The following is a 15,558-nucleotide window of genomic DNA, read 5'->3' on the forward strand; positions in this document are numbered from 1 at the left end:
AAACTATACAGAGTCTACTGTATATTAACACTGGACTGTTTTAATTATTGAAGTATTTAGCAACACAGAATTGTGGTCAGTGGGATGTGAGGATTCTTAAAATAACATCTGTAGCGTACGGATGTCAAGCCCTGACTGTATCTGACTGATCTTTAATGAAAGCTGTTGTTTTTTTTCCTGAAAATATTAACCTTATAGTCAAACACAGTTTATTTAGCCTGTGTAGTTGAGGGGACAGGTCAAACTGATATGATGCTGATTTACAGGAGAATTCATGTAAAATTGAGGTTAAACCATGAACGTAAATTACAGATCACCTGTAAAGCATTTTAATAAATTAATCTATCATAATTAAAACAACTGGAGACTGAAAAACAAACTGATATTTGAATCTGATCACTTTTTTTATTAACTGACATCATTCCAGACAGGATGTGAGTGTATCTGTGACTTCCTGTACGGACTGAAGGCTGCTGGAAACTGTTGGGATACTGTCTGACTTCACCACAGCTTTTTGTCACCACCCCCCGCTGAGGCTGCCTGCTCTCGTCTACTTTCCAGGCACGAGTGTCATTAGCTAACAAGTGTAACCTGTTCATGTTCAGGTTCAGGTTCAAGTTCACTTTGTCATTCTTATGCAGGTACATAAAAACGAAATACTGTTTCCTAAGTAAAAAACACTTAAAGAAAACTCACTAAAAGAGAACAGTGCAATGCAAATAAATAAATAAATATACCATAAATTATTTAATAATATTTTTAATAAATACTAAGGGCTTAAAGTTAGTTTTAAATTAAGTGGATAGTGGGCAGACAGCCAATGATTATTGTGCATTCAGTAGTCTAACAGAAGATGGGAAGAAGTTGCTTTGTAGTCAAGAAGTACTTGCTCGAATGCTCCTGTACCTCCTTCCTGACTGCAACAGAGAAAAGAGTGAGCGGGATGAGAGGAGTCATGGATGATGCGTTCCCCTCTGCATGTGCATCTCTGGTTGTTGATTTCCAGCATTGGTGACAGCAGAACACCAATAATCCTCTCTGCTGTTTTGATCACTCTGCTCAGTCTCTGTCTCTCTTTCCCTCTGCTGTTCCCGTACCATGAAGTGATACAGTAAGTGAGGATGCTCTTGATGGTCCCGCGGTAGAACACAGTCAGGGCTGACTTGGAGAGGCCTGTTCTCTTCAGCCTCCGGAGGAGATGAAGACACTGTTGTGCTTTCCTGACCACAAGTGGTATTGTCTCTGGAGGTCAGCACTTGGAGGGACATATACTGCAATGATGAATGCTGCTGTGAATTCCCGTGGGAGGTAAAAAGGTCGACACTTGACTACCATGAACTCCAGGGGAACAGTGCTTTGAGATCGTGTTAGCATCTCTACACCATGAGTCATTGATGTAGACAGCCAGGCCTCCACCCCTGAGCTTACCGGAGGTTGAAGTCACTCTAGCCCCGTTAGTGTTAGCCCCGTTAGCTCGACTGCAGAGTCTGGTAGATTGTCCTCCTGTTGCTATCAAGGAGATGAAAAATAGAAATTGAAATAGTTGCCAAATGGGGCGGGAGGAGCGGGCCCTAGTGCTTAAACACACGTGCGGTGCTACTATGACAATAAACAGAGAGCCCACGTGGGCCGGCCGCTGCATGCAGCTTCTTTTCATTGGCCGGGGGGGGGGGTGCAAGCGCAGGTGACAACCAATCATGTGGGACATGGTCTTAATTTGCGTGACGTGTGAAAAGAGACAGAAATGCTGTGCAGTCCCGCGCACTGTGGAACGTCTGGTCACCCTACTTTGAGTGTGTGTTTTGCTGTCTAATTGTGGTCTTCTCTCTTTTTGTCTGTGTCCAGCTCTTCACTTCCACAGACCTAGGCCGTAAGTGGACTTTGCTTCAGGAGCGGGTGACCAAGGACAAAGTCTTCTGGTCAGTAAAACTGTATTTTCTTGTTATTGATGAACAAGGACTGCAAGATTCAGCTCAATGTTAAGAGTGTCACAGCTGATAGCTTCTTCATTGACATATACTACTTGTACAAAGCAGTAAATGGTAAATGGACCTGCATTTACTTGTTATTGATGAACAAGGACTGCAAGATTCAGCTCAATGTTAAGAGCATCACAGCCGATAGCCTCTTAATTGACATATACTACTTGTACAAAGCAGTAAATGGACCTGCATTTGTATACGACCACTCAAAAGCGCTTTTTTTTTTTTACACTACGAGTCACATTCACGCACACATTCATACACTGGTGGCCAAGACTACCATACAAGGTGCCACCTGCTGCTCAGTTTTTTTTAAGTCACTCTCACTCACACACCGATGGAACAGCCATTGGGAGCAATTCGGGGTTCAGTATCAAGGATACTTCGGCATGCAGACAGGAGGAGCCGGGGAATCGAACTGCAGACCTTCCGATTGGTGGATGACCTGCTCTACCTCTGAGCCACAGCCGCCCCAGTAACAAACAGGTCAGCACCTACTGCTAGAATGCTAGCAGGCAGCGGAGTCCTTAGCTCTTGTTACAAAGATGATACATAGCAAGAGTTACTTGTAAACATATGTAGGACCTTGCTACACTGACATAACTCATGGTTTTGTAAGAATAAGATACTGAATAAGAGTATAAGTAATAATAAGGGTATAGGGACTCGCTGTGAATTAAATGAAATAGTTCGGTGGCATGGAAAAGTCCCACATGTTCAGTGGCTCTGTTATGCAAAAGGCCTTCACAACTTAAGACCGATGATATGTCATCTGTTTAGGTTTTGAAGCCATAGTTCAGCATATAAAGATTATCAATATCAGTCTCATGCTTGTGTGTTGCACTGGAATCAGGATGTGTTTAGCCCCAGGATAACCAAGACTGGAATCGGGGGAACTGACCTTACAACTATATACTTCATCAAATGTTGAAAAGACAATTTGTAACGTAGTGTGGATTATGTGCTTACTATTTCTCAGGGAATGACAGCCAGGTGCTGTGTCTGCAGCTTACAGTCTTGTCGTCATAATGACAACCTGATCTCACAGAAATACGTGAAATGAACACGACCTCTTAACACCGCATTCCGTGGTGGCAGCACGTAATGGGTTGAATATACGTGCTGCCACCACGAAAACAATGCCAATGTAAAGTCAATTAGGGTCCTCTCCCGTGGTGGACACACGGATTCCCTGATTCAGTCACGTCACGTCAACCTCGTTTTCCTCAATGATATCTTTAACATTCCTGTATACACACAAAAACGTGGAAGTGTTCTTGATATTAAAACGGCAAATACATTCCCGTTATAATTTCCCACCAATAATAATAATAATGATAATAACGTGATAGTTCGGCTGTTCTAGATATTTGTTATAGCCCATTCAAATATTCAATCACAAAAACGCCGTTTCTAGAGAACTTGCTAAAATATCTGAAATGAACCATCATGCCTACTTTTTCTTAACATATTTCATCTAGGTGCAGTGTCAATACTAGTTCAGCTTTACTAGACATTTGATATACTTGGTAGATGTATCTTTTTACGACCCTGTTTTACAACAAGCCGCAAAAAACCTACCGTCCCAAAAACGCCGTTTGTAGAGTACTATCTAAAATAACTACGATTAGCCAATATCCTTGCTTTTTTTCTTAACATAGTCCATCTAGGTGCAGTGTAATAACTACTTTGGCTTTACTAGATATTAGATTTATTCAGTAGATCTAGCTTTTTACAACCCTATTTTACATGCCGCAAACGAACCTACTGTCCCAAAAACGCCGTTTCTAGTGTATTAGCTAAAATATCGAAAATTAGCCGACATCTTTACTTTTTCTTACCATAGTTCATCTAGGTGGAGTGTAATAACTAGTTCGGCTTTACTTGATATTAGATATATTCAGTAGATATATCTTTTTACAACCCTATTTAGAGCCCTACTTTGCAAATCAGAAGAACTACAACTATGTTGCTGATATGTATCAAACTGCATGACGCGGTCCCAGGGAATTGTAGTTTTTTAAAAATCTAAGTGTTTTTCCCAGATTTGGAAGTTGTAAATATTGAATTGAGAGTACACTGTGGACTTTAAGGGGATGGTAAACACATTTGTGAAATCAGATTTTAAATATCTAATTTCTAAATGGGTGAAAATTAATTTTATCCATATTTTATCCATATCTGACAGCACCCACAGTTGTTGACTACACTCACATGATAGCTGAGGTCAAGAGCTCTCTATAACAGTTGGTCCCACGTCTGTACCCCCTTTCGTTGCTGAGTTATAAGCCCTCAAACATGCACTGAGGTCAAGGTTCAAAGGTCAATGGCTGAAAGCAGGAGCCATGTAGAATCTTCATACTGACATATGTTACTCTCCAGGTTGAGACCTTTCCAATGATGTATTTGGTTTAGCTCTACGACAAAGTTTAGATTTTTTCATTTTTTGGACACAAGCCATGCCAGGTGTAGTTTCAGAGAGCACTTTGAAGGCCCAGTTTATAAAATGAGTTTTGTTTGTTTCTTTGCTTGTTTTTATCTTTTTTACTGTAGATAGTTACTAAAATGAGTCATCCTCAGACAATATAATACTACTAAAAAGTAAAACCAATAATAACAATAATGAAATAAGCAAAAATAATATTAAAATCATATTGAAATGTTAAAATCTATTTACAGAGTGGAATGGTAGCCTAATAGATAACTTAGATAATATTTATTATTGTTTAGACACTTTATTATTGCTTAGATACTGTTTAGCCTATTTACTTTTTATGTTGTATTTACTTTTAGCATGTTCTACTTTTGAGTAATTTCCGAGAAGTTATGATAAAAAAAATAAAAAATTACAGACTATAGGAGACAACCTCTTCAATGTCTCACGTCAATTAATTAACACGATTTGTCGGCTTTTTATAATGCCTTTTTTTTTTTTTTTTGCTGCTGTCTCCAGTTGAGAGTGGTGATTTGCTAAATCCATTCTACAATAATAATTAGATTAAAATTTGGTCTATAATATTGTTGGCTATATTACGCATTTTAATTTAAAAAAACGGAAGAATAAAAGAAATAAACACCGAAATAATTACTTTTTTTTAATTGATAAGACAAGATTATAGATTGAATGAATAAATGAATGAATGAATGAATGAATGAACATTGGAAGTGGTTCAGCCGCAGTCCCGCCGGCTGGCTCACATTGAGATTACATTTGTTTTTTATTACTAACAAAATGTTTTATATTGACCGTATGAATGGTTTCGTTTTCAAATAAATATTTGGAAACGAAAATATGCTTTGGTGTACTTTTACAGAGTTTTGCAATATGTATATAGCCTACCTGTATCAAAATGTATAATTTTCAGCAGCGGTTTGTGTGACAGCTGCCACGGTCGGACGTATAACCAGCGGGGCAGCCGTTCTGTGGCGCTGGCTTGGGGTCCACTCTCCCCTGGTGGAGTGGAGGGTGGTCGGGTTGCCAGGGGCAGATGGCTCCATGTGATGGTGTTTCCTCTCTGGTTCTTCCGTGCTCAGCCTTATTTTTATCTTCTTATTTATTTATTTATTACTGGCGTTTGGATTCAGTTACGGCAGACGGATGGCAATCTGAAATGGAATGAAGCCCACAGACGGCAGACAGCAGCTACAAAACAGTAGTGGAACGCGCCCCATCCACCCACAGCACAATGCTCTTAAAGCCCCACGCTATCAAAAGCTGGCAAAATACATTTATTTTATTTTATGGCCTTGACATTAACCTGTCATATTGTTGAGTTATCAAGGACACTTCCGCGTTTTTGTGTGTATACAGGAATGTTAAAGATATCATTGAGGAAAACGAGGTTGACGTGACGTGATTGAATCAGGGAATCCCTGTGTCCACCACGGGAGAGGACCCTAATTGACTTTACATTGGCATTGTTTTCGTGGTGGCAGCACGTAATTTCAACCCATTACGTGCTGCCACCAAGGAATGCAGTGTTAAGAGGTCGTGTTCATTTCACGTATTTCTGTGACATCAGGTTGCATAATGAGGTTCACTGGGTTACATACCCACATGTCTGTACATAGACCAAAACCAAAACCTGGGCTTACTGACTGAATCTGGTAACCAGTGCTGCAGTTGGAGCTGTACAGAAGAATTGGGCATATTGTTAGGAGTGATAGGGGGATTACAGTTCCTCTTTCCTTTTCCTTTTCCTTGTCTTTCATTTCCTTTTTGGACTGGTTTCCACTGAGAAATAAAGGTATGGTTGAGCTATGTGTTTGTTTACATCACATCATTTAGGTGCGTATGCACCCTCTGGAGTTAGTTAATGAGGTGACAAGATTCAGGTGTGTGAGTGCGGCAAAGGAAAATGTTTGCTGCCATGTCATGAGGAGTCGCCCCGTTTTGAAAGTGCCGCTGAAGAGGACGACAGCCACACACACCCAGCCAAGCCACAGACTCTTTCAGAGCAAAACCAATTTATGTTTGTTTTCGGATCCATTTTAACTACAAAAAGCTGAACTATTGGGAAGAGCCAGGACGGAGCTCACCGCTCACCAGGAGCCACGGCCAGAGCTGGCGGTGCCTGGACTGACTGACCAACCTCTGAATGCACCTAGCCTGCGGACCTGGTAAGCTGGCCTACCTGTATTATTTCTCGTGCCTGGCAAACCAGTCCACTGTTACGTTCTTTCCTCCATATGTTTCCTTCAATGACACACTCCAGGTTAGGGCTAGCCCATCATCTAAGCTGTTGACATCCTTAGACTTGACTAGTCGGTAAAAATATGGAGAAACTGTTGTATCAACACATTCTCACTTTGACCTCATCACATATCCATGTTTGGTCATGGACTTTCCACAGTGAGATAGGATGTGCAAGATACCCTGGGTGTGTTGGTTGTTGACGTTTTGGGACGCGAAAGGAAAGAACGGCTTTTTTCGTCTGTGTCTAATGCCAAAATTCACTGACCAAGAACCAGATTTTGATGACTTTGGGATGAGACCGGGTTGGTTATGTCAAGAAATTGTTCCAGCAAACATTGATGGCACCCATGCTGAATCTTAGCCCAAGCTGGTTCTGCTTTTGTTTTCATGTCCTTCTCAGGGTGACTTTAATACACTAAATTACATTGTAAACCCCAATCCATCCATGACACAAAATTTAAATGTAAAGTCTCCACAAATGCCCCAGATTGTCAAAATGACATCAAAACTTTATGTTCACTTGACACAAAAACTCATCCCTTGTGAGCTTGACATATTTCTTTTATGTTAAGTCAACAATTTTTGAGTTTTGGGTTAGTATGACTAAAATTTATAAAGCCGATTTTGCCTTAATAGTTTAAGACCAATAAACAACACTATCATTGTGCACTTATTGTGGCGTGTTCGGGCTAAATGGGTGGAGTTTCCCAGCATGCCGTTTAAGACCATAAGCCAAAAAAAAAAGAAAAGTGTTTGAATGTGTTGTCACATTACCCATCACGCAGTGATTAATGTTTATGTATTTCACAATGGTTCTGATGGGTTACAGTTAATGTTGTGGTAAAATACATTTTGCACCATCAGCTAAGTCATTACACAGTTAGTGACCTCTTGCCAGTGTAAATATTAGTGTCTAACATAAAGCTGTGCTGAGGTGAAATAAAGAGCACTTCTTGGTTCAGAATTCATTTGTCTATTTCTAGCAATCAGGAAGCCTGAGCTAAGCACAATATATTTTTATGGTTCAATGAAATTAAAAAAATAAATTGTAAAATGTGTATTCAGCGTTTTGTGTTCATATGGCATACAATTAAATGTTCAAACAACAGAAAAAGTTCTGTTAAAGTCACATAAAATTCCTGTCAGACAAGGCTCAAAACATTTATGTTACTGTATTGTAATAAACTAAGAGTTCTGAGTGCAAGCTGTTTCGAGAAAAAAGAAAAAAAAGGTAAAGTAAGTGAATTGGGGTTTACAGTGTAGGACTGTGAACACCGTAAATATTACACCTGTCTAATATCAGCATTTTAGTTTTGTCTTTATGAATATGTTAATGTATACAGCTTCACAGAGCAGCCAGCATGGTTGTAGATTGTTTGGCAGTGTTATAGAGCTCTAGATTAGTATTTGGTCCCAAGACCAGTCTGAAGACCACTTCTTGTAGGTTTTGGTCTCGTCGACCGCATTTTTACTCTTTCTTGTCTTGTGGTCTCCTACAAACTGTAATCAACCTTAAGCTAATTTCAGTTCCCCAGTAATGTTTGTATTTTTTTGCTCATAGAAAACAAACAAATTTCTACACATAAAATTCACCTATGCAATGTCTTTTGATTTGACATTTCTCATGGTGCACTTATACTTACAAATAAACAGTGCATGGCAATAAAAGAGATGGCTGAAGAGGAATGTTCACTTGCTGCCTGTGGGTGTTTTTATGGGAATATGGACCTTTCTACAACAGTCAGTTTCGACCGAGTAATTTGATTGGACGAGAGGCATTCCGTGAGTGCTGATATAGAGTATAACATCACTGGGACATTTAACAGTAAAATCACTCCGCTCACAGGTGTTATAAATATAAATACAACCGTTAATTAACCAACTGCCATACTCGCTACATTGACGCAAACTGACACTATAGCGTTACACCAAGAAGATAGATATTTTCCCCAAAATTACATTTAAATTAAATTATGAGTGGTCGCAGGAGAGGACAAGGAAAAGGAAAGCCAGGACTCTTCTGTGCAGACCTCCATGTGTGTTTGTGTAACATCAGCCGACTGCGACAAACTGGAGAGGAGCAAAAATGAAGTGAACACGTACAGGAATTATCAATGATCATCTGATGAGGTACTGATGAGGATGAGGGAGAGTGGAAGCTGAATCCGGCCGTGCCAACATCCAGGTTTGCCAACGTTTCATCAGCTGAACTGGACGAAGTTACACAGTTGCAGATCCATGTAAATACAAAGTAGCTTGTGAGTTCCTGGCACGTGTGCTGCATTGCCTGGCAACAGACTGGGGGAACTGTTTTTTCCGCGGTGCTACATAACATACTTAAATAATTTATTTCATCACCTTTTGTTAACATTTCCTTACTCAGCATTAACGTTTAAGCTGTTGTTGAACTGTTGTATAAAAGCGATATCACACTCGTCGTGATGTTGTACTGTATATCGTCGGCTGTAATTGTCTTCTCCTATGACTGAATCACAGCCGTGATGATATACAGTACAACATCACTCCCTCTCGTGTGATATTGCTTAATTAAATTCAATTTGAGGACTGGCAATGGTTTGCGTGTTCCACATTTTATCATGAGTGTGTCAGTGTAGGACTTATGCTGGTCTGGTCTTGGTCTTGGTCTTGTCTTGGTCTCAAGCCCTCACAGTCCTTGTCTTGTCGATCTCAATACACTCTGGTCTCTGTTTAGGTGATCTTGACTACAATACTGCTCTTAGGGTCCTTTTTAATCAGGCACTAAATCAGTGTGGTCTCGGGCAAATGGACTGTATGGGTGTCTACTGCCTTAACTGTGATTTTGGATCATGTATGTGTAGCAGCACAAAGTGCAAAAGGGCTGAATGAAGTGGAATATAAATATAATATAGTGACAGCCCATAACATCACTGGTCACATGTTTTTTTTTATTAAACAGCTGGGCCAGAGTGGAAAAATGACTTCATGACTTAATTACAAACTCCTGTTGCTTCATCTCTCTAGTGGTCCAATTGACTGTGCATTTTTTTATTTTTATTTTTTTAACATCTTGTTTTTAAAGGGCTATAAGGACCTTGTGGTCTTGTTTTAAGAGTATCAAATTCATTGAATTATTTATGAGCCCCCGAGAGCCTGTGCCCTTCGGAGTGCCCTTTTAAGGGCACTGCGACCCTACCCTCACCTAACCCTAACCCAAAGGCACATCATGTGTTTTTGTTTATTTGTTTTTGGACAATTATTATGAAAAAGTAACAATGATTGATGAAGCTATTTATATGAATTCATCACACAGTTCTAATTATGTATCTTACATCATAAATGGTGTGATCATAGTGTAAAATGTGACACAGCAGTATTTGCACCAGGATGCATTGTAAGAATTAAACATTAAACACCACTTCTCCTAAAAGCATGGAGGGGGTGTGAATGACTCCAGTTAACATACAAGTAGCAGTAAATGTAGTGGTACGTAGAAGGTACACAATTGCTTTATTTTAAAAAAAAAAGTGCTTTTCTGGGCCTTTGTAAGTTTTCGGGGCACAGTGAGTTAGAACAGTAACGTAGTTCTGAATATTTTTTAAGTATTTTTCAAATCGAACATCATAATAGATCTTATTTTATTTGTTTGGGCCCTTCTGGTTGGTGGCTAAATGGTAATATCTACTCCCCTACTGATTATTATGAATATTTTCTCATACAGGGTAAATGTGGGGTGCAGGTTTACTGTTTTATAGTCAGGTCGTGTCGTTGACTAAAATGGACCTTTTAAGCTTTGAGCAAAAGTCACCCTTTGAATTGTGCATTAAAATAATTCCTGATTTGAGATCATGTAGGTTCATTTTTTTGTAATTAGGGCCCGAGCAACGACGAAGTCGTCCGTGAGGACCCTATTGTAATCGCGCTGTTTATTATTATTATTATTATTATTATTAGGGCCCGAGCGACGACGAAGTCGTCCATGCGGACCCTATTGTAATCGCGCTGTTTATTATTGTTATTAGGGCCCGAGCACCTAGCGGTGCGAGGACCCTATTGAAATGCAAGGAATTTTTAGGGCCCGAGCACCTAGCGGTGCGAGGACCCTCTTGAAATGCAAGGATTTTTTATTATTATTATTATTATTAGGGCCCGAGCACCTAGCGGTGCGAGGACCCTATTGAAATGCAAGGATTTTCTATTATTATTAGGGCCCGAGCACCTAGCGGTGCGAGGACCCTATTGAAATGCAAGCATTTTTTATTATTATTAGGGCCCGAGCGACGACGAAGCTGTTTATTATTATTATTATTCTTGCGACATTTCGTGTCCCAATTTCGGCCCTTTCCCAAATTTGAAAATGCTTCTAACTCTCCACATTCGTCCGGCCACATCCGAAATTCGATATTTTTGGGCGGTTGCACATGGTCGGCGCGAAATGCCAAAGTAGCACCCCCTACAAATTTTCAAAATACCCTCCCCATTGGGGTTAGTTTGTCGTAGGCAAACAAAATTTGGTACACACATGTATCATACCGAGACGCACAAAAAAGTCTCTTAACGTCATGGTGAAATCCCAACAGGAAGTCAGCCATTTTGTTTTGAATTTTTTCGTTACGGCGATTTCCACAACTTACATTTGAACGAACTCCTCCTAGGGATTTCGTCCTATCGACTTCAAAGTTGGTACAGATCATCCTGAGAACATGCTGATCAAAAGTTATTAAAAGCTTTTCTCTATGTCAAGGGACGTGGCCGCTAGGATGTGACAAATTTTGGCGACTTTTCGTTTTCTTGCCATCGAATTTTGAACGGCTCTCCTGCCCACATACTTGATCTCAACAGCTTCAAACTTGCTGGACATAATGATGGCTCCGCCCCGAACACCCCGATATGTTAATATCCCACCTTACTCATAGCGCCCCCCGGTGGTAACAGGAAGTGACCAGTTTTTACTTTAACATGTACTAATGCCACAAACTTGAGCGTATCAACTTCATTCCACTTCTAATGCATGCAGAACAAGTTGGTGAAGCTACCTTATGAACGCTGTGAAGCTACGTCTAATGGTGTCCATGTGGCGGCGTGGTGACTATCGATCCCTCGCCACTAAATACGTTTGGCATTTTGATGGCTTCAAGGACCTCATCTCCTCATGAAAATGGATACACAGGTCAAGAATGGCAAGCTCTTGCATCTGATAGGGGCGTCACCCATGGGAGGGACAAAATGCCTCTATAGCGCCCCCTTGAAATTTTCAAAAACCCCTCCCCATAAGGGTTTTTTTGGAGTTGGAACATGAAAATTGGTACACATGTGTATATTGTCCAGACGCACATAAAAGTCTCTGGCACCAATGGTCTACTCCAAACACGAAGTCGGCCATTTTGATTTTGACTTGTCATTTTGGCGTGATTTCCACATGTTGTATTTTAACAAACTCGTCCTAGGGATTTCATCCAATCGACTTCAAATTTTTACAGATCATCCAGAGACCATGCTTATGAAAAGTTATTAAAAGCTTTCCTCTATGTCAAGGGGCGTGGCCACTATGGTGCCTCCCTCGCCACCAAATACGTTTTGCTTTTTGATGGCTTCACCGTCCCCATATCCTCATGAAAATTGACACACAGGTCAAGAATAGCAAGCTCTTGCATCTGATAGGGGTGTCACCCATGAGGGGGACAAAATGCCTCTATAGCGCCCCCTTGAAATTTTCGAAAAACCCTCCCCATAGGATTTTTTTTTGGAGTTGGAACATGAAAATTGGTACACATATGTTGTTGTTGTTGAAGTCGGCCATTTTGATTTTGACTTGTCATTTTGACATGATTTCCACGTTGTATTTTAACAAACTAGTCCTAGGGATTTCATCCAATCGACTTCAAATTTTTTACAGATCATCCAGACACCATGCTGATCAAAAGTTGTGCTCTGCATGTCTGTAGGTCAAAGGGCGTGGCTGCTATGGTGCTGCCATTTTTGATCCATCGCCATGCATATTCAAGCAGCTCTCTCTCCCACATAATTCATCCAAACTGCTTCAAAATTTCTGTACAGATAAGAGCCCCGCCCTCAACACCTCATATGCTCGAAGGCAATCTTGCTCATGGTGCCCCCTTGTAGAAACAGGAAATGCCATCTTTTACACTGACAAACGCCAACCTCAAGCTCCTGATCAACTCGATTTTGTGGCCACATGACAATCAAGTTGATGAATCTCCACAGGGACACACGTGTCCTGTCATGTTGCAGGCCGCAGCAGTGGCGACTTTTCATCCTTCGCCACGGAACATCAACTTGATATAAATCCTTCATGTATTGTCCGATTTGTTCGAAATTTCACATGTGTGATGAGGGTCCACGCCTGAACGCACCTGCCCACATCTGGTTTTGCTCATGCCTCCCCCTTGTGGAAACAGGAAATGCCCTATTATACATTGACATTGTCAGATTTGCTCCAAACTTCATGTGTGATGACAGTCCACCCCTGAACGCACCTGGCCACATCTGGTTACGCTCGTAGCACCACCTGGTGGATGAACGAAACATTGCGTTTTTTCGCTCCTGCCAGGTTTTTTCTCCCTTCTCGCTTTGCGCCACAGCCCCCACGTGCCTCAGGCCCCCGTGGTTACATGGGGGAGCGAGGGCCCGATCACAGCTGCTTGCAGCTTTAATTATTATTATTATTATTATTGTGACATTTCGTGTCCCAATTTCGCCCCTTTCCCAAATTTCAAAATACTTCTAACTTTCCACATTCGTCCGGCCAGATCCGAAATTCGATATTTTTGGGTGGTTGCACATGGTCACCACTAGGTGGCGCTATAATCAAGGAAAGTGCGTTTTGGGTCATAACTCCCATATACTTTGTGGCACATTCAAAAACCTTATATCCACGCGTTCAGTCAATTGTGCTAAATCTCGTGATATAGGCCATGCCCATTTCTGTCTACCGTTTCTTTTTTTCGCAAATTCGCAAAATGTCACAAACCTACTTTTTCGAACTCCTCCTAGGCAATTTCACCGATTTGCACGAAACTTTGCATACAACATCTGTGGACTCTTCTCACAAAAAAGTTATTAAACGAATTTTGATATTCCAAAGAATACTGAAGTTATTAAATAGCAGCTTCCTGCAGATTTGGTACAAAACAGGAAGTGTTGCATATCTCCACATTGGTGTGTTTGAATGACATGAAACTCAGTTTACTACTTCGTCATGAGCCCCTGAGGCTCTGTGCAAAATGTCAAGCGATGACCACCAGGTGGCGCTCTTTAAATTGAAGTATTTTATATCTCCACATCTGTTGCTCGGATTAACACGAAACTTAGAACAATTATTGTCAATGCCCTCCTGAGAATATCTGACAAAGGAGTTACCAATCTGCCACTAGGAGGCACTGTGGTGGCAGTCTAACTTAATATTTGGCACTGTGCCAACACCATGACACTTATAGAAATGAAAATGATAGGGGTGGTAAAGACTGGCTCCTGTAAGTCACACACCAAAAATGACCAGCAGGTGGCACTATTTTCAATGCAAAAGCGTTTTTTGCCCACGACTCCCACATAACATGTCGAACGTTTTAAAACTTTATATCTCAGTGTTCCCTGAGTTCAGCTGAATTGTGTGATGTAAGGCATGCCCACTTTTGCATTAAATTTCCATTTGCAAAATCGCGAACAATGAGAAACCTACTATTTCGAACTCCTCCTAGACGATTTGACTGATTTGCACCAGACTTTGCATGAAGCATCTGTGGACCCTCCTGACAAAAAGTTATTACCGCGGCTCCATTGACTGGAGTCAGCTGTCAGTCAGTGTTGCAGCACGTGTCCCAGCTTGGTAGTGTAAGCGTGTATGTGTGTATGGAGTGTGTGTGTTACGCTAGACAGTCAGAGCTTGGGACGGAGTATTTTACGTGCTACCCCCTGGAGTGTTACCGGAGTTTTTGGAGAGCTCAAATAAACTGACCTTTTTCCTGAACGCAAGAACGGGATGTCGCGCAACACCCCGTAACGTTACAGCTTTCTACAGGCTGCCTTTGTCGGACGGCGAGATGTGGCTAACTTAGTTGTGCTACAAATGGATGCTAACACTGTCCACACACTGCGCCTTGCAGACCATCGGGTCTGCAGTGCTCACTTCTCCCAAGATGACGACATCACGAGTAGAGAGAACTACAGACACAGAGGAGCAAAGCTCATTGTATTCAGACCTTCGGCAGGAGATCATAACCCGTTGGTAAGTAACGTTAGAGTAACAACTGCTAGCTGCTAACAGCCTGCTAACGACGGCTGAATTATTAATATATGTTGTGTGTTGACGTTCACCACGCTATCCCGGCGTGCTTTAGGTAATTTATAATTTGTGATCTATTAGCGTTATAAGCGTTCAGCCTCTACTGTGTGTGTAGCACATCTCACTCGGTTTGCACTCGGCTAACTCCCGGGAGCATTCTCGGTGGTCGACGTTAGCCGAGACATGCCGGCGGATGAACACTCGCTGAGCTAATGTGGACTAATGTTTGACTCTGTGGTCTGTTGTAGAGCATTGTGTTGTGTTTCATGCACGTGCAGGGGCCTGTATCACGAAGCAGGATTTTGTCTTAGCAAGGTAACTTCAGGGTTAACCCTGGGTTTTCGGTCTCACGAAGCCGGTTCAGTTCTTATCGGGGTAGATCACCATGGTAACTTACTCTGAACGGCTATCCTGCTCCGGAGCAGGGTAAGTTCAGGGTTGAATCTGATCCTGTAAAAAGCACCACCCACTGGCCAATCAGCTGTTCGGAAAAAAATGACTCCGCTGACAGAAATGCAGCCCAGTCATGATGGGAAGTTTAATTAATTTGATTGATTTTGATTTGAAAGTTTATTTTGAACATTAAAAAAGAAAAGAAA

At 41.2% G+C, this 15,558-nt stretch overlaps 1 protein-coding gene across 1 annotated transcript in view; it reads left to right on the plus strand.

Annotated features, from left to right (window-relative positions):
* sorcs2 (sortilin-related VPS10 domain containing receptor 2) overlaps nucleotides 1-15,558 on the plus strand; it is a 1,194,681-nt gene that overhangs the window by 853,755 nt on the left and 325,368 nt on the right. The window contains exon 5 of the mRNA XM_033609881.2: nucleotides 1,846-1,919. Coding sequence (XP_033465772.1) covers nucleotides 1,846-1,919 — 74 coding nt within the window. The remainder of the gene's footprint in view (nucleotides 1-1,845; nucleotides 1,920-15,558) is intronic.

This window comes from Epinephelus lanceolatus, chromosome 22, assembly GCF_041903045.1.
Source record: "Epinephelus lanceolatus isolate andai-2023 chromosome 22, ASM4190304v1, whole genome shotgun sequence".
NCBI classification, from domain to species: domain Eukaryota; kingdom Metazoa; phylum Chordata; class Actinopteri; order Perciformes; family Serranidae; genus Epinephelus; species Epinephelus lanceolatus.